The following is a 21,245-nucleotide window of genomic DNA, read 5'->3' as shown; positions in this document are numbered from 1 at the left end:
CAAAGTCTCTCTTATTCCTATTGAAAAGAAGAACTTTATTGAAACCTGTGATATGTGCGTATCACAGCTATATTTTTTCTTTGTCCCACAGTACAGAATAATTAAATCAAAAGAAATTCCGACTACTAAAACTCTATTTACACATTTACGTTCTGTAATAAGGTAAAGTATAAAAAAGGTACGGTGAATCATTCGTTCAAGCTGTAAAGTTACAGTTCGACGCATCGCACGATGACGTGTGCTACGGTGACGACTTGGTGAGATCATAAAAAAAGTGTGAAACTACCATAGAGCTATCCTAGAAAATGAATATTCACTCAAATGAGAATTCGAGAAAGAAAAGTCAAAAGAACCAAGTTTAACTTTACGAGAAACGATGAATCTTTATCTAAATGGAGAAAAAGTGACTACCGAGATCACAATGAAAAACGTACTCCCTCCATAGACAGTAACAATAACAACAACAGCAACAACAACAACAACAACAACAACAACAACAGTAATAATAATAAAAATAACAATAACAATTTCAGCAGTAACAATAACAAAAATTTAAAAAAAACAACGATGACGACGGAGCTTCATCATTTGGTGTAAACGTCACAGATGATCTTCTCGATGGGCGTAAGGCCGATAGTCCGTCTGAAGAAGAACTCCTCGATTGCCGGGGATGAGACACTCTTAAGCATCGGCAGCATCAAAATGAGCTTGCTGAACCTCATGGCTCCAAAGCTGGAGGTAGCCATGCTAGAGCCCAGGGTTGTCTGGGCGGACTCCCTAAGCCTCACAACAGTAGCAACGTCCTTTAGTTTGGAGCACGTGGGAGATATGGATCCGTTGCTGCTGCGGCTACTCGGCACTTCGCTGTCCAAGCCGGCTTTGTAGAGCACGACCGCACGCAGACACGAGTACTCGTGGGCGTTGAGGTTGAGGCTGTGGAAGGCAACGAGGGTCTCGCGGAAGCGGCTCGCCTCAATGCTCAGCGGTAGGGACTGGGGACCCCCGGGCAACAGGGGTGACGGGTCGAGGGTGGGCACACACTGGGCCGCCGCTAGAAGGAAGAGCTCGCGCCACGAGGCCTCAAGTACCGTCAGCTGGTCGTCCATGCAGAGGCCCGAGTTCATGTTAAGGTCTCGCGCCCAGGTCACGTTCATGAAAAGCAGCCGCGCCGCCTGTTCGCAGATCGTGTCGTTTATCGTGACCGGGACACGTGGCATCGACAGTATTGTCGGCGTGCTTATTGGATGCTGTAACGTTCAATGACGCTTTGTTATCGCCTATTCATCGATTGATTTTTTTCTGTTCATATAAAATGCAAAAATTTAATTATTGAACTTGAACGTCGTTACCATCGCTTACCTTGTAAAGATTCATCGTGGAGTAGACAGGTAAAGTTGGATGGATCATTGGCGTGGTTACGGAGACGCCGGTTTCTATGCCCGTAGTTTTCGGCAGCACGAGATCTAAAGCCGCTTGCATCGGTGGAGTTACCACCGGCATAATGTCCGACTCTTTGGAGCCATAGTATAGGGCCATTTGCCGTCGCAAGGTGGAATTTCGTGGGCCACGTTCATGTTGAACGGCTGTCATTGATCAATATATTTATTTTGGTTAGATGACTTTTCCTTTTTATGTATATATATATTAACAAAATTTATAACGGGTACGTAGAAAGTAAAAAAAAACTTACCGTCTTTGTTCATGCCAACCTGTAAGCATTTGGCGAGGCGGCAAGCCCGGCACTGATTCCTGCGCGTTTTATCGACTATGCAGCCACCCTCGGACTTGGTTTTGCAGGCGTACTGCCGGCTTCGCCTGATTGACCGCTTAAAGAAACCTGCGCAGCCGTCACAGGCGTATATGCCGTAGTGCTTGCCGGATGAGTGGTCCCTGCAAACTTTGCATGGCACGTCGAGCAGAATGCGACCTACAGATTAATTGTTGAATATGTAATATTACACGTATGCGTTGATTTGGACAGTGTCTTCCAAAGTTTTTATTTCTCCAAAAGATGGTTGAATATGTATTTTTTGTATATGAGAGTTTCTGATGTTCAAGTTGGTATGGTATTACGCGAATATAAAAGAACTAGAATCGGTATTACGTATTTACTTATTAGGGCATGGATACTCATTCAAATAATGTGCGTTACTATTTTTCTGTAAAAATAAAACGCAACCTAATAAACTACATTCATAAAACGAAAAAGATTTTAATGGCAAAAGATGGATACTTCCAAGTTTTTGGAAAAATTATTGAAAAATTTGTTTACGTACTTCATAGTGAGCTTCATCTCTTAAAAAAATTTATGTCACATATTGTTTTGCTATAAATTTTTTATACTAGTCATGTATTATCAGTAGGGATGAAAAAGTTTTCCTATAACATTAAACAATGTTTTTGTTCCAAAGTATCAAAAAATTTATAAAATGATGGAACCCAAGTTAGAGTACTAAAAATTGTTAAAAAAAAAAAAAAATCTGACATAGGTAGAAAGTTTTCTGACAAAAATTGTAGCATATAAGACAAACCAGCGCAGTCTTCTCACAGTTTCTTTTTCTCTCTCCTACGATAACAATAAAAAAGGAGGAGGGCAAAACTGAGATGGGGAATCACGTTACTTGCCACTGCTCACTTGTTCGTCAAACAGCTCGTTTGCACATTAGTTACATACGTGTTATACACGTTATAGGTACCTGTAAATTCAATGAAGGGTCACACTACCTACATAGTAGCACAGCAGCAGCAGCATAGCCACATCCGGTCCATTCAACGCCCCATTCATCGTCATCTTACTTACTGAGGACAAACGAAGGGCTACACACACACACACACAGACGCGTATACTTTTCCATATCTCAAACTCTCCGCGTGTGTTTACGTCGTATGTACACACGTGCGTGTTCAGGCGTGGGCGGGGACTCTTGAGGATCTCAAGGATCTCTCGCCCCCCTCTCTCTAATTCTCGTTTCGTTTGCGACTTTGGCTACAAATAAGTGCGCCATTCAGTTTTTCCGTGCACTATAGCCTAGCAGAGTGCGTGTTTTCCCTCTCTGATGGTACATGAGTACACAAATGGATTCCCTGCACTCAAAATACCGTCTCATTCAGCAGAACGCTAGGAGGGAGAGATTAACGCCAGCGCGAGCGCGCGCGCGACCATGAATGAAGGAAAGAACGAACGAATGAATGAGCAGCTCTCACTCCCTCATTTCCCTTTTTTACGCTCGCACGTTTCCATTCTTTCTCCTTGCGGGAGGGGACTTTTCGATTTTATTGAGTCGTCGTTCAGAGACGGCTGGACGTTTGGATTGAGGCTCGAGAGGGTGACGTTTGAGGAAGTGTTTGACGTTTATTCAAAACTTCCTGATTTGCCTATCCCGGAGAGACCATTTGCGTACCCTATGCCGAGGATTCCAAGACTTGTTCGAGATATTAGGACTAATGTGTCGGCCGAGGGTCATTGTTTGGATGAATGCACCAAGAGACTGTGTGTGTGAAAATTCTTTCCCCTGGTTTAGAATGAGTGAACTGTTATTATTGGTGAGGTCGATTTTTCGCTTTGTGCAGCGAAAGATAAGTGTCAACACTTTATGAACCTAATGTCAGGGATTTACTCTAACTCTGACGAGAATCTAGCATTTTTGCATGACAAATAAAGCGCCGTTGATTGATTGCATGTACAATGCACTCATAGGTAATGTTGTGTGTCGAAAAAATTAAAAATTTGATGGGTTTCACGATGGAAAATCTTTGTAGAAAAAAATGTACTTTATGGGTTATGTGACTTTATTGACGGTAGTTTCACTAATTATTGTGACAAATTACTTTGCTTATATGTAAGTAAATTTATTAGCAAAAGTGAATTATATAGTATAAAGAACTCGAAAAAATTAATATTAACGTCGAAAGAGGAAAGTTCGATGAAACTTTGTTTATCCACGAAACGGATAAAATATACAAAAACGACGCAGATGTTTTTTTTTGTTCGTTGTAGGAAAAAACCGCAAGAATCAGTCACATAAGTAATACACAGAGCACGCATTTACCCTCGAAAACGAATATGCACTTATGCGCGTGTTGACGAATAAATGATGAAGCGATAGAAGTTTTACTCGAGCGAGCCCTTCGACATGCGTTTTTGTACGCAGTTTTTTTTCTCTGCTTTAGGTATGTAAATGTGCCTTGCGATGAGTTTCATAGGCAAAACAAGTTATCAAGATAAAGCAATGTATATCTGGAAGCATTACAATGACTGAGAAAAATAGTTTGTACCGCAAAAGAAAAGTGTTTTCGTTTTTTTTTTGTATTATGTACGCATTTGTTAACAAGTGCGGTGTAATTTTTCGCGGTAACGGAGTTTCATAGATAAATATTGAAAAAAATGCTATGTGGGAATTCAAGATCTACAGAGAGTTTTTCGTTTAATGTACTGCACCACATTACCAGGAAAAGCTTGAGTATAATATTTATTGAATAATGTACAAAAGCAGGCCTTGTAAGAATCCTGTAACGAGATGTACCTCATTACTGCCACTTTGTAATATTTGATGTACAAAAAAAAAACGTGGAAATAAAACCATGCAAGGAGAGAAAAAAAGAGAAGAAGCAAAGGAGCAGAAAAAGCAGGAAGCTACCCTTCGTGAATGCAGTGGCGCTCGAGAGAGTGGCATAATGGTGGGTGGAAAGCGCACCCAAGACACCAAATTACGCAGTAACTGTGGTATGGGCGTCACTGGGAGGGAACAAGTAGAGAAAAGAAGCTTACGCGCATGTGCGTCCTGAATTTTTCATGCAAAAACTGTACCCACTTGCATGGGGTGGAAGTGTGCCTGTGCCGCTACTGCCGTTGTTATTAGACGTGAAAAATTTACAATAATCATACGGTGCATGCGGTGCGTGTTGTGTTGTGTACGCGTTACGGCACGTTCGTTTTGCGGATAACTTTTTTCCGCTCCTGCGCAAATGCACACGTATCAAAGTTTTCAATCGAAGCCTGCGTTTTTGCGCGACTCTCTTGCTATAATTAGCGTATACTGACTGAATCAGTAGCCAATGCTGTGGCAAAGTTCATGTGCGTGCGTTTTGTGCGTACACTATTAGAAAAATATTCATTGAATTTCATTATATGTTTTAAAAACACATTTTATAACGCATATTATTGTATCCAGTGACATGTCAATGGATAAAGTTTAAAATTCAACGAAAAGTTTATGTACGTAACATTTAAGAAATCACGTATCTTCAAGAATGCATAAGCTACAAATTAGTATTTCAGTTTTTCAAGCGAACGCGCCAAAATCATCTTGCTTCATTTCATATTCTATGGTTTGATTATACATTTATTGTTTTAGTATAGAATTCCGTTCTGTGAAACTTAATTATTAATATGGACTTTCCGATAACAATACATAACAATTTTAATTCTTATCAGCTGTTAATTTTATTAAAAAACTTTTATTCGTAAGCTAGACGATTTAAATATTATTCAAAAAATTTACGTATATAGAAAAAAGGTGTTTCACACTCACCCAAACGAGCTAATCTGAACAGCGAACAATAGAACTAGAAGCGAGAGAAGGAAATATAGGGAGGGAGTGAAAACAAAAGTGCAAGAGGCAAAGAGAACATCGAGTCAGCAGAGAAGGTGTGTTAAACACAACATGCAGTTACCAACACGTGCTACTATACGCACTTATGGTTTTGCAATTCAAGATCCACACACTCTGTATAAGTAAATAAGTACATACGTGAGTACGGCGATAGCAGCAGTCGAGACAGGGGGTCATATGTATTACCGGATGTGATTCAGTGCAGTTAGAGTTGGATGTGCCCTTTCATTAAAAAGAGAAAAAAAAGGTACATCCTATTTCTGATCGAGGGAAGGGCAGTGCGCGCGTGTGCTATGCGACAGGTTGGACTTTTTGCTCTCTCTCGGGAGAGACACACCAGCCATTTATATTGATTTCGTCGCGTGCGGGGGAGGGATAGGTGCAGGCGTGCCCGGCATTATAATTGCACTTATGGGGAAAACTGCCCTTCTAAGTGTGCGTTACATTGAATCCCGTCATTAATGTTTTCTCGTTTCTTCGCTACGTTACGCCGCTGCGGCCACAATGCCTACTTACATATGTATTACGTGGAGAACGTCTGCTCATCTGCCGTCAATTCGCTTGCTCGCTTGCTCGTGGCTGCATAATAAATTACGACGTCAGTCAACCTATAAGTCTATATCAAGTGAGGTGCTTTTCTTGTTATTATTATTTAAGCGTTCGACGAAGCATTATTAATTTTTTAGTACGAAAATTTTTCCAGGATGTTTTATGTAACATCAAATATATTGGATGTAGATGTGGTCGGTATGTTGAAAATAATTCGAATTTTTTGATAGAGATTTACCGTTAGATCTTTGAATTTCATCATCAGAAAAATAAAAAAATAATTTAGCAACTGACGTGGTTGACCGATTCATCGAACAATCAACTGCAACCTGTTGAAAATTCTCACGAGAGAGAGAGAGAGAGAGAGAGAGAGAGAGAGAGAGAGAGAGCGACCCTCGCGTACCCCCGTCCAATCGACCCTTTTTTTTTCCAAATTACCTCACATCATCGCCATCGGTATCGTAGACTCGTAAACGATCAAATAATTACCCTTCTCCCCAAAAACAGCCCAGTCACGCGTATCCCACTCCAACGCACGCGAGGGAGTGGTAGAAAAAAAAATCTACCCCCCGCGAAGAGCGAGTCACCGAGGCATGGGAATTTTGCGACATGTGCAACACGCACACGCATCCCCAGAAAGATCGAGAGAGCGTACGTGCTACAGCGTACCCCGCAAGTATAACGAGCTGTACCCGTTCTATACCTGAGGGATGAGTCAGGCCCGCACATCATATTGTACGATACGTCATCTGCCTGTTATACGTACGCTGGCAGTGCCCACCTCTCCAACCGTTTGGTTATTATTATCCACTTTTTCTCCCTCCTCCTTTTTTTTATTTTTTTTTTATTTTTTGAGAGCGAAAAGATATATACAGCGCTTGGCTGTGTTGTTTTAGCTGATAGACCCTTGGCCTCTTTCATATTACTCGCACGTTTCTTTCGATTACCGAGAAATTAATAAAAAATAGCCGCTGGCGAATGATGCGAGCAAGCCCATTGTGCGCTGAAAGAAGAATGAGATACAACATAATAGCACGGGGTAGGTACAGATCGGGCCAGGATTTTGTTTTTGAAGCCGAAAAGCAGTCCTCGGACTGAGATTTAAAGAACGTTGTATTGTGGGGGTTGTATCTCCATCGGTTTTTGGAATAATATTAGGTTTGTTTTTATACGCGATGATGCACGTCATATTTATTAAGTGTAAAAATAATTTTTTTTCTTGAGTCAACGAGTGTAGTTTTGTTGTTTAATAATCTATATTATTCATGAAAAAAATTGATAGTATGAATTTTCAAAATAAGAAATGAAAGTGATATCTACGAGTCAAATATATACTATCAACTTGACTTGACTGAATTGAACATTGATAAAAAAAGATTCCAAATCACCATGAATAAACAATTTTTTTATTTGACACATAAAAATTCGAATATATTTTCTACAAAATGTGTGTTTGGAAAGATAAAAAATCGAAAACCATTAGCATCAAGATTGCGCGCGTCAAAGAGTCATATATATGTATATACATGTACCGAGAAGCGGTTGTAGCAACCCCTCTGGTTCACACCATCTATTATCGACGAATTCCCATGCATATCTCATCATCACCCACACCACGCAAACCGATCGGTGTATATATCCGTTCAAAGATCTCGCGTGACAGCTTCGAGTACTTGGCATTTGATGGAGAAGAGCGAAACAGATAGAAATAGGTACAAGGGAATGTGAAAAGAGAGATAGAGATAACGAGAGATGGGAAGGTGAGGGCGATCAGTCACGAAACGACGAATTGTCATTAGTACACCCCCGCTATGGTTGCGGCCGGGGCGCTCGAGCATGAGAAAGCCGCCGGCAGATGGTTAGAGGCGCGTAAAGTTTGTAGTAAGCGAGAAATGCGCGTCTGATGCTACACCACTAGTAGCTATTAGTGACTCTACGATGCGCAGGTTGATTCTCAAAGTGTTATATTGTACTTACATAGAGCGTCGCTCGCTGTCAAGTCTTGTTACCTATTGCTTTCCCCTTTTACAAGCTGTAAGTGATATTAAAAGTTCATCGGTACTTAAAATATTCTTTGCAGAAAAAATTATTTATGCTCACTGCATTATGTTACAGTACTTGATGAGTACTTAAAAATTATGCAAAAGAAAACTTGTGGATGACGGTACAGGATAAATGTTTCTATAATTTTTCTTGAATTTGAGATTTAATCATTATAAACAGGTGTTTTTTTTTTTAAAGAAATTTTTAGATTTCAAAGGATCCAATCAATTCTAAGTAAAAATTTTTTTATTGAAGGATTAAAACAAATATTTCATTAACTTAAAGTTAGGACTTTATACTTAAAAAGTTTATAGTCGATTGTTGAAACGTGTGTCTAACATTTGAGTCAAGATGTAGACAGACACTTTCTTCGAGAGGAATGTTACTTTAACAATTTGTAAAATACAATCTGCTAATCTTAAAGTAATAACTCATTTATTTAATAAGAATGGACCGGTAATAAATCGCTTTGATTATTCAATTGATTTGATGACTCCAATGGTCATTAGGTTAGTAAATTAATTATTAGTTATTGTGATTATGTTCTAATACCTTTTAAAACTAATTTTTCCGCCCTCGGGTGGTTTTGGGAGGCTGGTACTTCCTCGGGCAAAAAAGCAGTTTTCTGGAACTCGTTTGAAAAGTCTCCTTTACGAACCTCGTTACGTCCCTCGCCTTCGGCTCGGGCCGCAAACCTCTCGGCTCGCAAACAGAGACTTTTCAAACTCGTAGGAAAACTACTATTTCTCACTTTTGATATTACAATATCATGGTAAAAAAAACTGTTTTATTTTACAAGAATATTGAACTGTAGTACTTCCGTTACCAAAAATATCATTGAACGTTGCAGTCAATAAGCATTCGTTTATTAGTAAACTCTCATTTGTTTAGTCAAAAATAAATGTTAAACAACAGAAACTCTCGGATACGCATTGCGTCAAATTTATCAAGTCAACCACCATTTATTGTAATCGACACGAAAAAAAAGAATAAAATTTAATAGTTATCGAAACGATATTTACACTTACTCGATGACGAGGTTTGCATCTTGTTGATCTGCAACGACACCTGATGATGCGGATACTGTCCCATGCTCGGCTCCTCCTTTTGCATCGTTTGTCCACGGGCCAGCTTGAACGAGAGTCTGTCCCGCGGGGCCCAGTTCCAGGTAAATATGAAACAATCCGTGCACTCGCCCTCTCCCAACAAACACACTCCTCACACTAGCCGTAAAATTCAGAAGCCGTAAATTCAGCAAACCCAACTCCCCCGCAAGTACAAAAGGCAAACAAAAGCAAAACAAAAAAAAAGAACGAAAAAAACTCTGCCGAACGGATCTCCCTTCAGCTGTCGGTCCTCGTCATTCTCGAGAGCGAATCGAAAGATCGCGACAGCCTCGTCTCCAAACGAATCCCTGGAATTATCTCTCGTGATTAGCTTCGTCCTTGTACTATATTAAGCCAGCTAGCCTTTCCGTTCCTGTTTGGCAAGAGACAAGTTTGGCACTGCTGATCAGGATACTGGAGCGTCAAGCTTTATGCCTTAGAAGCCAAGTCTCGTCACGCAAGCTCATTGGCTGGTGGCTGGTCCCCCTCTTTAGGAGTTTGGCCGAAATAGGCCCGCCCTTGCTCACTGCTTCCGCGTACTGTGAGCCGGGGGTTACTTTGGATCGGAATCTGGGGGCGCATGCGCTGCCTCTCCTCTCTCTATATCTGCTTTCCGTATGCCGCTACCCCTCCGACGACTCTTTGCTTTCAGCGCACCACGGGCTTTACAACGTTGGCAAACTTATCGACTCTCTTGGTTTGTCCTTTTTTTTTTTCATCTTGTTTGGGACGTACAAATCGAGGGATGCGCCTGCAGGGAGCGAGTAAAGCGGCACATTAGATGGATTCACGTAATGAATTGCTCTTCTCGGCGCGTGACGACGGCTGCGGAGATACGATCGTAATGGCAGATTCTCTCTGGTCTTCTATTGAGTTTATGCAGATAGTATTTCAAACCCCTCAAGTCTTTTTTCCCCTTGTTCATAAAGTTGGTGCTTTTTCAGCTTCCGTGCGGATATGATTGCACGTGCGAGGGATGCGATAAGACTCGAGAGATGACTCTAGGGCAATTGGCTGTTGGAATATGCAGCCACAGTTGAGAGTGGGGAGTCTTTGATTTCGGACGTTGAGGGCCTTTTTCTGGTTTTGAGTACTCAGGTTACCCCCCTTTTATTTGCGAGCGTATATGTATATACAGTATTAGAAAAGCAAATAAAGGTGAGTCTGTTATTTCGATAAAATGTTGTTGAAAGAGCGTTTTAGTGGAATGATTTTTACAAAATAATCTATTATTAGAGTAAAAAATACACTTAAGTATATTAAGAAAAAACTACTAACAGCATTAAGGTACTAAATGGAAAAGAAACTGCATTTGTACACTGACTGAAATATATTAGACGATAGTATTGTTGGTCTTGTGTTCAGGCGTAATTTAAATTTATAGTCTCACGTTATTTTTGAAAATAGGTATGTGTATATTGTGTATGCGAATTAAGTTGACCAAAATTAAGCAAACGTATACCAACAACGCTTTATAATTACCCTGGCCAGATGCGTATCAGTGGTAATCACCATTTTTTCTACCGAGGATTGAGTAGACATCATTATATAAAAAAAGAAAAAAGAAAAAAATCACCCGAGGTAGGAAAAACAGAATATGCACATCAGTAAAGAAAACTACTATTTCTGAACTTGCTACGTTTTATAGGCAATGTTTATCGTTCCAATTTTTTGCGTGATATAGCAATTATTCGAAAATATATATTATCGACTTGAACAATGTCAGGTATGCGTGTATTGGGTCAAAGGTAAGCCTGATAAAAGTCAAAATCATTGATTCAGAAAAAAATTAAATACAAATTATCCATAACATGCCTCATTCAATAAAACACGTTCAGTCCGAATCAACAACTGCAATTGGAGCCCGAAATTAAATTTCACAACCCCGATTCATTTGACGATGAGAGATGATGCCTTCACCAACAATTTACAACTGTATGAGACTATGTTCCACATTTATAATACCTTTCTCTATATTCACACATACAGAAACGTACTGTATGTGGCTAACTATACTTGAAAAACACTTATCCTTCGCTTTTGTCCTACCCACTTCAGCGTTCTCTCTCTACAAAATTAACCGAGGAACTTACAACATCGAAACGAAAGAAGCGAAAAAAAAAAAAAAAAAAAAAAAACAAAAAAAAAAAACCAGAACGATTCGAGGTACGCAGAGACACAACCATAGAAATGAGATCACCCCCGAAGCGTGTCTCAAAATTACCCTCAGGGTCATTCAAAACCGAACATACGCGTACAGCCCCGTGCCTTTGCGATTCGCCGAGGCGTAATTCGCCAGGTATATTCATATGTATATGTATCTACAAACATACGAATCATTGTGGGCCTAATAAACACGAGTAATAGTACAACCTCCCGAAAATCACGCTTGCATATAGAAATACTAACGGAGGCCAGATCATTCCGCAAAGAGAGCGAGGGGGGGGAGGCCAGCCCCCTCGACCTATTGTGCAGGGGAACAGATGCGCCCGTGTACGCGACGCCTGACTCCATGACTCCATCTTGAATTATCTCCCCTCAAGGCTAGCTTGCGCGCTCCAACCTCGACCTTTTAGCTCTGTAAGCCGTCCCGACAGCATTTGTCGGCTCATCTCGCCTGGAAAATTGTGCACATCGAGGAAAATGCATGTGTTTTTTTATTTCTTTTTTTTTCCTATTCTTTTTTGGCTTCATATTTCTTTGCTTTCTTCCTTAAGGCGCAACAAGGAGGCACAGAAAGAAAGATGCTTTAGGATCACTCGCTTCACAGCGAGGACATTTCTTGTTGTTCCACGTAATTCGCGCTTACGCTAGAAGATTTTTCCCCGCGATGTGCTTGTTCATGGGCTTGAATTCGTTCTCTCTCTCTCTCCCTTCTTCTTTCATGAATGTACCTATACCTTTCTTCTTTTCTTTTCCTCTTGCGTCTGCTTGTAGAGGTTTATTCAATGGGTATATAAAGACTTTTTAGCCGCGTACAGACCTCAGAGCTTTTGTTGCTCATAACTTACTCTGCCATGTATGCAAAGGAGATAAGTCGATGAAGTTTATTATTTTTTTTTTCTTTTCACAAGGATTCCAGGGTGAGAAAAAATTCTACTAATGTTGCTGCTATTTTGATTCATCGGAATTTCATTCCATCGGGAATTGAAAAGAATAATCGAGGACGACATTCTTCCTATTATTTTATCACTACTTTTCAGTTTTTTATTTGCAGCAGCATAAGTAGCTACACCGCTGCATGGGTGTGGCTGGAAATTCCACACGCAAAGTAACCCACCAGTGAATGAAGGATCCGCGTATACGGTAGAACAGGTCTGCACTTCCATTTTCCATAATCGCCGGGAACGAGATCCGAAAGCACTCACTCACGGGCCTGGGCAAGCAGAAATAGGATTTCTGCTGACCTGACTTTACAAGCACCCTCTTTCTCTGTCTGCAGCTCGTCCCGGTCAAAATAGGCCCAATCAAAGCCCCTCTCTCTCTCTCTCTCTCTCTCTCTCTCTCTCCTGAGGCACTCGGGTGTAGAGAGGCACGAGTGAGATTTTCGCGGCGGACTTCCTCCCTCGCTGCGTAAGTACGTTGTATGCAGCCACTTTCCCTCCCATAAACGCGCCTACCACGTAAATACGACCGTATACAGCGGCGACCTCAAAGGAAGGAGAAAAACAGACCTAACTTTTTTTTCTCTGCACCGATGGTAAAATTCTCAGCCTTGCTATGAAGAGAAAAAAAATAAACGAGGGAGCAGATAAAAAAAAAAGAGATAGGGAGGAAAAACAAGAAGAGCGTGCCCCGATATCGGCGGAAAACAATAGTTCGAAAACCGGAATTTGTCTACGTCTGTATAGAATACACTTCAGCAGAAGTAACAGTAGATATTATAGACAGGCCAATGAGGAAAGATGAACTTGATACTTAGCTCGAATATGTATATTCAGCAGACCGTGCATGTATCTACCGTTTTAGCTTCTTTGGCGCAACATGTCAAAAAGATTATCTACGCAACTATAGTTGGATACATCCAAAAAGTTATATCCTTCTTTTCCGCTCGCTTTTAAGTCTAGCATATCCTCTGCTTCTACATATGCGTCTTCTTGTGTGAGTTATTCTACTAATAAAAGAATACCATGGCCCAGACTATTGAAACGCCTTTTGTAGAGATTTGGTCGTCTAAAAATTTTTATAATTAGTAACAAGTAATGTTCTACTCAAATTTAAATAGAAACTGTATTATCAGATCACAGCCATGTCTACAGCCATGATCTTGGTCACGGTTTTAGTCACCGATAATAATGCTGCTGCTGCCATTTTTCACTGCTACAACAATGATCGTGACCATGTAAATTACTGATGGTGTTGATGCTGTTATTGCCACTATCATGCTATACTATTATCACTGTTACAACTGCTGATAATGATATTAGACACAGCCACGACTACGGCCTTAAGCACCGCCGATGTTGCAGATTCTACTGCCACTGTAACTACCATAGACATTGCTACGTGCTTGACTTCTTGTGCTGATGTTGCTATTACCATTACCATGATCACGGCCACAACAAGAAATTGAGACGTGTAGACAGAGAGTGTGAATAATCTATTAATATTCGACGCAAGGCGAAAAAATTTCGTTTAAAAAAACAGAAACATAGGGAGCTTACCAAAACAGAAAAAAGCTCCAAATTTTCAAATCTGTTATAAATTAAGATGATAAATCTTTTGGTTTCTTTTGCATCAAAAGGTGACTTCTAAAATTGTACTTGCATAATTAAGTAAGTTAAAGTCATAAATTTTAATAACCCAAAACCCCAAGACGGTTGGTAGACGCGTGTGCAGGTAGCATCAAATGCACGACAGGGTAAGAAGCGATGCGCGCTCACGTACTGCGCAGTGGGCACCGGCACATTTCCGGCGAGACAATAAATGCTGGACGGCACAATTAGTCTAAGAGCCGACTGTAAAAACCGTTGTCCACAACCCTTGAGGCTGAAGATCTATATAATGATAGTAGTAAAAGTATTTTAATGAAAAAACCAGACAAATTATTAATTAATTAATACAAACTATTTGAAATGAAATTGTCAAAGAGACAATAAGTTTTATGGATGAATTCAGAACTTTAGTATCGGAGATACTGATTCATTTTAAATATCAGTTATTTAAGTAACGTACTACAAGTTTAAATTCTTATATACACTATATACTATAAATTTAAGTATGAAAAAATAATGAGTTATGAAAAATGTTGATCTGGTAAATAGCAAAACATTTTTTTACTCCATTATGGAGTTCTATAACATAGTATGTATTGTCGAACTACGTATTGTCAAACCTACAATACTAGAGGCTGTCTATATTAGAATAATCATTTAGATATTTTAAATAAGCACTTATTTTAATAATAAGAACTTTTGAAGTAATATTACTCAAAATACGTATTGAAAATTAAAAAAAAAAATTCGTAACTATACATTGCACTACCACAATTTCTGCGTTCATTACTCAGACTCTGTTGTATGTTTTGTTAATAACGACGTTAAGAAAAAAAATGATCATTGTGCAATAAAAGCAATAATATGGAACATATGTGGATCAGAAAAAAATTTCAGCTATAATTCATGTAACGATTAAAAACTTTAACCCTCTTTCTGATCACAAATACCGTATCATCTATTAAGAAAACATTATATCCACCCCTAACGTGTTTATTTAGTCTCCTGAGTTTGGTATCATGAACAGCGATGAAGATAGAAAACGCAGACTTGATGTAAGCCGAGCACGCGTTATAGTGATTTGGGAGTTGTTATTTGTATCCCCAACGTTACACTACGGCCCCAGTAAGCTCGCAGCCAAGATCCGATTATGACATAGCGCGTTCAATCGCTCGGTCAAAATTAACGTCTCAGCTTATTGAAGCGATATCATTGCTCAGCAGTAAATAAAATTCATCCCTCTCTTTTTGCCTCTGTAATAAATTCTTCTCGCCTTCGTTGAAACTAAAAGAAATTCATGCATTGTATAAGAGTTGAGAGTTTTTTTTTTTTTAGAGTGGAAGGTGCAAACTTAATATTATATTTGATGATTAAAAATTAAAACAAAACTTTCTTCTTTAATAATTTACACCATTCGTCTTTACGTGTGTATGAACGTTCAGAGAAACAGTTTTTTAAATATTGCAACCAATGGAATTTTTATTTACTATAACACTACTGCATGCACTGTATAGACAAGGAGCTGATTTACGAGATTTTTAGTTAAATTTAAGTATAAAACTTTTGAAGGAAACAAAATTGACTAGTTATAAGATATTGGTAAAAGAAAAAAAAAGTAAATTAGGTTAGTAATGTAAAAAAAAGAATAGTACTGGAACAGTTTAGGTCAAAGTGAATTAGAGATAGATATGGCAGAAGTATAAACTATATTAAACGTACATAAAATACGATTTCCCTAGCTCATTTTTACTAAATAGTCATTTTTACGGTATGAATTTTTCCGTAATTTATTTGCTGACTTCACTTTAACGCTTAATTTTTTTTTCTTCTAAAATCACTCTTTAAGTGCATATTTTTATTTATAGCAAACTTGGAATCTTTCATGCCCATAACAACCACCCAGTCTATTAATATCCAACCAAATATATAAAAGTATTGCATTGAAGTCGCAACGCGTCAAAAAACCAATAAATGTGTATTGGCTGGAACATGTTTTTAATAATTACTTTTCAAGGTTAACTCTTATACCGAATATTCTTCGGAACTTCTTTGAGTTCGGAGCATCATAATAGCATCATTATGCCGCAGCTTTGATCTCTCATTACGCTTTGCACAAAACCCAGGCTCGTCGAGGAAGCTGTAACAGAAAAAAAGTGAGCTCTGCAGTCCTAATAGAATCATATGTCGCATGGAGAAAACGTAAGCTCCAACACAAAGGGCAATAATGAAAATCCCCAGCTATGTTATTCACAGCAAAAGTGGTTATATAAGCGTATGCGCACCCAAAGGGTGTGTTGTCCACGGGTGGTCAATTACAGGCTTGGGATCCCAGCTTTGCAAAAACTCACGTGTCGCCAGACGAGAAAGCCACGACTGGTATACACGAGGTACGGATACGCGATCGATAGGTTATAATAGATAAGGCCGAGTGGACTCCTGAGGACCGGAACTCAGGGATCATCGGGGCGTATACAGCACTAGATCTGGCGTTGGCGGAGAGAAAAGGGGGAAAACTTAGTGCAAGGAAGAAAAATACCGTCGTTTCCAAGCTAGTTTTCAGGTAAGCCGGGAACCTTTCTCCCCCTCGTGACACTGCTATCTAGGCTTAAGAATCTGTGTACATGCGCGTGTCTCTCGCATTCCAAGGACTCTCGGAAAAAAAAAGAAAAGAGAGTCGTTGTTCACCCTAAATATAACATCGTGCCTTGATCGACTAGTAGGTGAGCACTGCATCTCATGAAGCTCCGTCTTAATTTCTTTTCTGTGACCTGTTGCACTCGAAAAGCCCGTCCTTAGCGCGTGAAATAATGCATGCGTAAGCTGGGGCCACCCTTGGCGGACACCCGGTTCCCTCGGCGCGGTTTTTTTTTTCGCCACTGTACCAAACCCGAGTTACTTGCTCGCTTTGCTGCAAATACTGCTCCAACACCTATAGGTGTGGTCAATTAAGTCAGCGCTCATACTTTTCACGAGCTCTCTCATCTGCTGCCATTTCTGCTGTTACTGTTGCTCGTTCGCAACTTCTTTGCAAGCTGAACCACTGCGGTTATTGACCATGTATGATTTAACGATGTAGATTCGCATAGGGGATGATTTACGCATACTAATTGGCATCCCATTATTCAAATTCGGTGAATTTAAATTTGGAAAGGCAAACCTTCGGTCGATTGAGACTCGAGCGTGAAGAGAGCTTGGTGTGATGCTTAAAAAGCGTTTTTAAATATTTATAGAGTCCTTAGAGCAGTATAACACTGCAGCTGTCAGCTGTTTGGTTGTATCGATAAAAAAATAGAGCTATTGTCTATGAATACTGGGCAAAAACATCCAGTTTAATCGCCATAAAAGGTACAAAAACATGAAGCTTTACCAGCAGACACATTCCAAGAACTACGTCCTCAAACAGAACGTATTAGCACTAAGTAACTCCACACATTGTATTTGTAGCTTGGAGCCGATCTTTATTCCAGTGACTACATAAAAGGGACTTTATATACATTTCCCATATTGAAGAAAAACCTTTCCACTGTGCATAAACGCAGGGAAAAAAAGAAAAAGCCCACTTCGACCTCGTTTTCATTCTTCGGGGCCAAAAAAGACCTTTCAACGTCAATGTCGTTTCGACTCCAATATCTCGAAAGATTTTATTCTCTTTCTTTCAAGTTTCGTACACTATCTCAGCTTTTCGCGCGCTCCAGCCAGTGTTATTGTAAACGAGAATCATTATTTTTTCTAAAATCTATAATCACAGCTGAATGACTGGCGATTGACAGTTTGATTTGGAGAGAAGGAACGTAAGAGACGATGCGAGAGAAAGGAAGGAGCAGAACTAAAGCAAAGTGACCCACCTCAAATTTTTTTTTTTACCTCCAATAGTGAAAAACAGCTCGAAATGTTTTTGTATTTTTTTGATAAATTTATGGACTCTTGATCTATTTGATGAAACGTTAATAAAAAAAATGTCACATATACGTGGATGTTTTCAAATGTTTTCTCATCCTTTGCAAAGTTATTTATTTGTTTCAATAAACATTCTTGAAAAAAAGTATAGATTTTGTAAATGACCGATGATATGGTCGAGCTGGTCTGTTTCTGTTTTAAAAATATATAAACAAAATAATTATAAATTACTTACAGCTTACCCAGAAAAATTAGGCATAGTTCTTTTGTGTACTAGTTTTACATCTCCATTGTTTATTTATATTGCTTCATAGCCTATATGTTGACACAAGTGTTAACTGTTAGTTAAAAGAGCTTTGAGTTTGTCTTTAACGGACTGAACTGTAAAATAAAGACTACTTTAAAAGTTAAAAGAAACTTTCCATTGTAAATATTTCGATCGCAACATAAAAGATAAATTTAAGAAGCCATCAATACAAACACTCGTTCCCGTTAAATAAGTCGATTGTCAACGCACATCAGTCAAAACTCATATGCAACGAAAGCGAGAAAAGAATATCGAATGGAGAGAAAAAAACAGAAAGAAGAAAAAAAGGAAGAAAAGATCGAGAGACTCGTTGAAAACAGTTAAACAACGCATGCCTAAACAAACACAGTATCCGAGAGAAGCCATTAATACACAACAATGCCCGCGGCAAAAAGCTCAGGCGAACAGAAGGTTGCATTATGGGCATCGGATAATGAAAAGGAAGCAACTGCGGAATCCACCGCAGCAGCAACAGTAGAGCCGGGATGGATATAGTCGGGCGGCGTCGTGGAGTCAGTCTGAAGCCCCCGGCTTATCCTCCATTACGCGGCGAGACTTTGGCGCTGGGTCCCCGGGCCCTGCTTTCCCATTTAGTTAGTGCTGCTGCATCTTCTCTCCACCTCCCTTATTATTCAAACTCAATAGTTCGCGAGCAGTCAGGCGCATGATAGCCCCATGGGATTACTGCGACTCCGTTTTTCTTTCACCTTGGCGTCGTCAGCGTGTCAGCTGTTGGAAGAAAAAAAAGAGCTTTTCGCTGTATAATAGGGACGGAAAAGAATGTCAACCCAATTTTGCAAAAATTTGTGCCTTCGAAGATCAAGAAAAGAAGGAAGGAAGGAAGGAAGGAAGTGGGGAAAGGGGAAATAAGTGCGAGACTTAACAAGGTGGCGAAGAGGTATGTGGCTGCGAAAGACAGAAAAGAGCGTAGAGGGGCGTCGAGGCGACTAGACGTACTGCGGCTTATGGAAATAAAGCGAAAACATACGATTTCGGTTTAGCGTTAACCTTTTGTCTTGTAAATTCGAAAAACGTACAGTGACCACTTTTTGAATCTGAGGATAAAAATATCTTATTTTTGTTTTAGCCTTTTAAGGGATGCTATTGTTCTTCCACAGATTGTTTTGAAATTTAGACTTGATCCAGCGTAAGCTAATTATATGACACTTGACTATCTCTTACAATGACTCCACCATATCAAGTGACGAACAAATAGCTTGGCTCAGTAATCTTTTATATAAAATTTGCTTGTACTTGCATAATTCTTTGTAAATCATCCCCTAAAAAGTATCTAATACCTACTACTGATCATGTAGTTTCTTATAGTTTTCGTAAAAATTGAAACAGAAATTATTTTCCTTCTGGAAAAAAAATCACCTTTTAATGTATGAAATGTCACACATTTATTACTTTTAGATTAGTAACTTGACATTTTTTTGTAGCTTTCTATATAAACCTGAGAGACACAAATTTTTCTTATAATGTTTTTTTTCATTTACTGGTAACTTTTTCAGCTTATTCATTACCTAACTACACAATAAAAATGTAGAATCCAGCTAGTAATCAATCGAATAAAAAGTTATTAAATTTTGAATAGAATAGAGCCTCAAGGCAGCTCTTAGACCATTAAACTGTCTTAATAGTTATTGATTAATATAAAAACCAAAAAAATCAATGACTGCCTAAAACCCGCTAAAGCCACGTGACAGTGCGACATTATTTTACTAAATTTCATCTAAAATATTTATATCCAATATGTACAGACGTTCTTCAGAGGTAATAAAATAATAAGGAACGAAAAAAGTGAGTTTTGGACATTTTGTAATACTCTTCTGTTTAAAGTAGTGAGGTTTGATACATTTCGAGGTGATAATTTTTTCTGAAAGAAGGACCTTATCAATTTTTCACAAATGCCGTGAAAAACTACATGGCTTAAGCAGTAGTGCATAATTTTTTTGTTCTGATTTGTAAAAATTCATGCACCTACTTGCGAGTTCAATATAAAAGTTAACTGCGTAGAGCTACGGCTCTAATGTGACAAGTTACTTTAATAAATGGGCTGCGTTGTTGAGTAATATAATAATTTTAAGTAAAATTTTGAAGTTCCTCTTTCACATCATTATTTGATCATGTTTTCTTACTGTTTTATCTGTTCAGTCCATTTTCTTGACCTGCAAACATTTTTAACTGATAACTTATTTAAGATTGTATTGTTTTAAGTTTTACTAAAATATCTTGACTATCTTGAAAAACAGCTCGAAACTCTACGACTTTAAGTGTACCTGTTTCTATTCCACATATGCAGTCTCTGTAAGCCCCCACAGTCAGAGTCTCGAAGAAGTTCCCACCAAAGCTGGCTCTCTCGCGGAGCCACTCTCATTTATTTTTTCGGTCTCTTTCTCCTCGCAATAAAGGCATTATTGTTATTCTCATTTCTTTAACGAACGAACGAGAGCGAGAGTGCCACGAGATGAAGTGAATAGCGAAGAAAGAGACAGAGAGAAAGAAGGCCTGGGACGCGGGTAACCGGAGACCGGATGTATCCGCCCAGGATGGATGTCTTCAGGGGCAAATGTAACAGACAAGTAGGCACCAGCAACAGAGCCAATGGAGTCTGAAGCTTCCATTGATGCTGGGCAAGGAGTCTCTGATTTCTGGGCGCGCGAACGCTCCTCTAATATACTTGTCACCCCCTTGCGAGAACCGCCTCCTTCTTCTTCAGCTTTGCCGAGTGTAGCTGCGCGCTGCCACTAAACGAAGATGCACTCCTTATTGTTGCTTTCGTTTTCTCTAACGTTCTCATGGACAGTTTACTGCGACTTATTCTGGTTCTTGGCTCCGTTTCATCTTTTTTTTGTTCTCGTTTTGTGCCGTGGATGCTCGTTAAGCCTGAGGATTACGCCTGCTTGTAGGATTAAGGTTTCAACACCACAAACTCCTCAATGATGACAAGGTTCCGTCGAGTATTTTTCAACAAACTTTTTGTTATCAACCTTAGTTTTGGCATAGAAAATAC

At 39.3% G+C, this 21,245-nt stretch overlaps 1 protein-coding gene across 1 annotated transcript in view; it reads right to left on the bottom strand.

Moving 5' to 3' along the window:
* Positions 1 to 584: 584 nt before the first annotated feature.
* Positions 585 to 21,245, bottom strand: part of tll (nuclear receptor subfamily 2 group E member tailless) — a 37,856-nt gene continuing 17,195 nt past the window's right edge. Inside the window, 5 exon segments of the mRNA XM_089596831.1 lie at positions 585 to 1,265; positions 1,387 to 1,583; positions 1,691 to 1,927; positions 9,233 to 9,401; positions 20,764 to 20,979. Of these exon segments, the coding sequence (XP_089452957.1) occupies positions 585 to 1,265; positions 1,387 to 1,583; positions 1,691 to 1,927; positions 9,233 to 9,401; positions 20,764 to 20,979 (1,500 nt within the window).

The sequence above is a fragment of the Copidosoma floridanum genome, unplaced genomic scaffold (genome assembly GCF_036245765.1).
Source record: "Copidosoma floridanum isolate Cflo_tuat_1 unplaced genomic scaffold, Cflo_Japanese_pri ptg000030l, whole genome shotgun sequence".
NCBI lineage: Eukaryota > Metazoa > Arthropoda > Insecta > Hymenoptera > Encyrtidae > Copidosoma > Copidosoma floridanum.
Note: the sequence above shows the minus strand (reverse complement) of the source record. Positions and strands in the feature narration are given on the sequence as shown.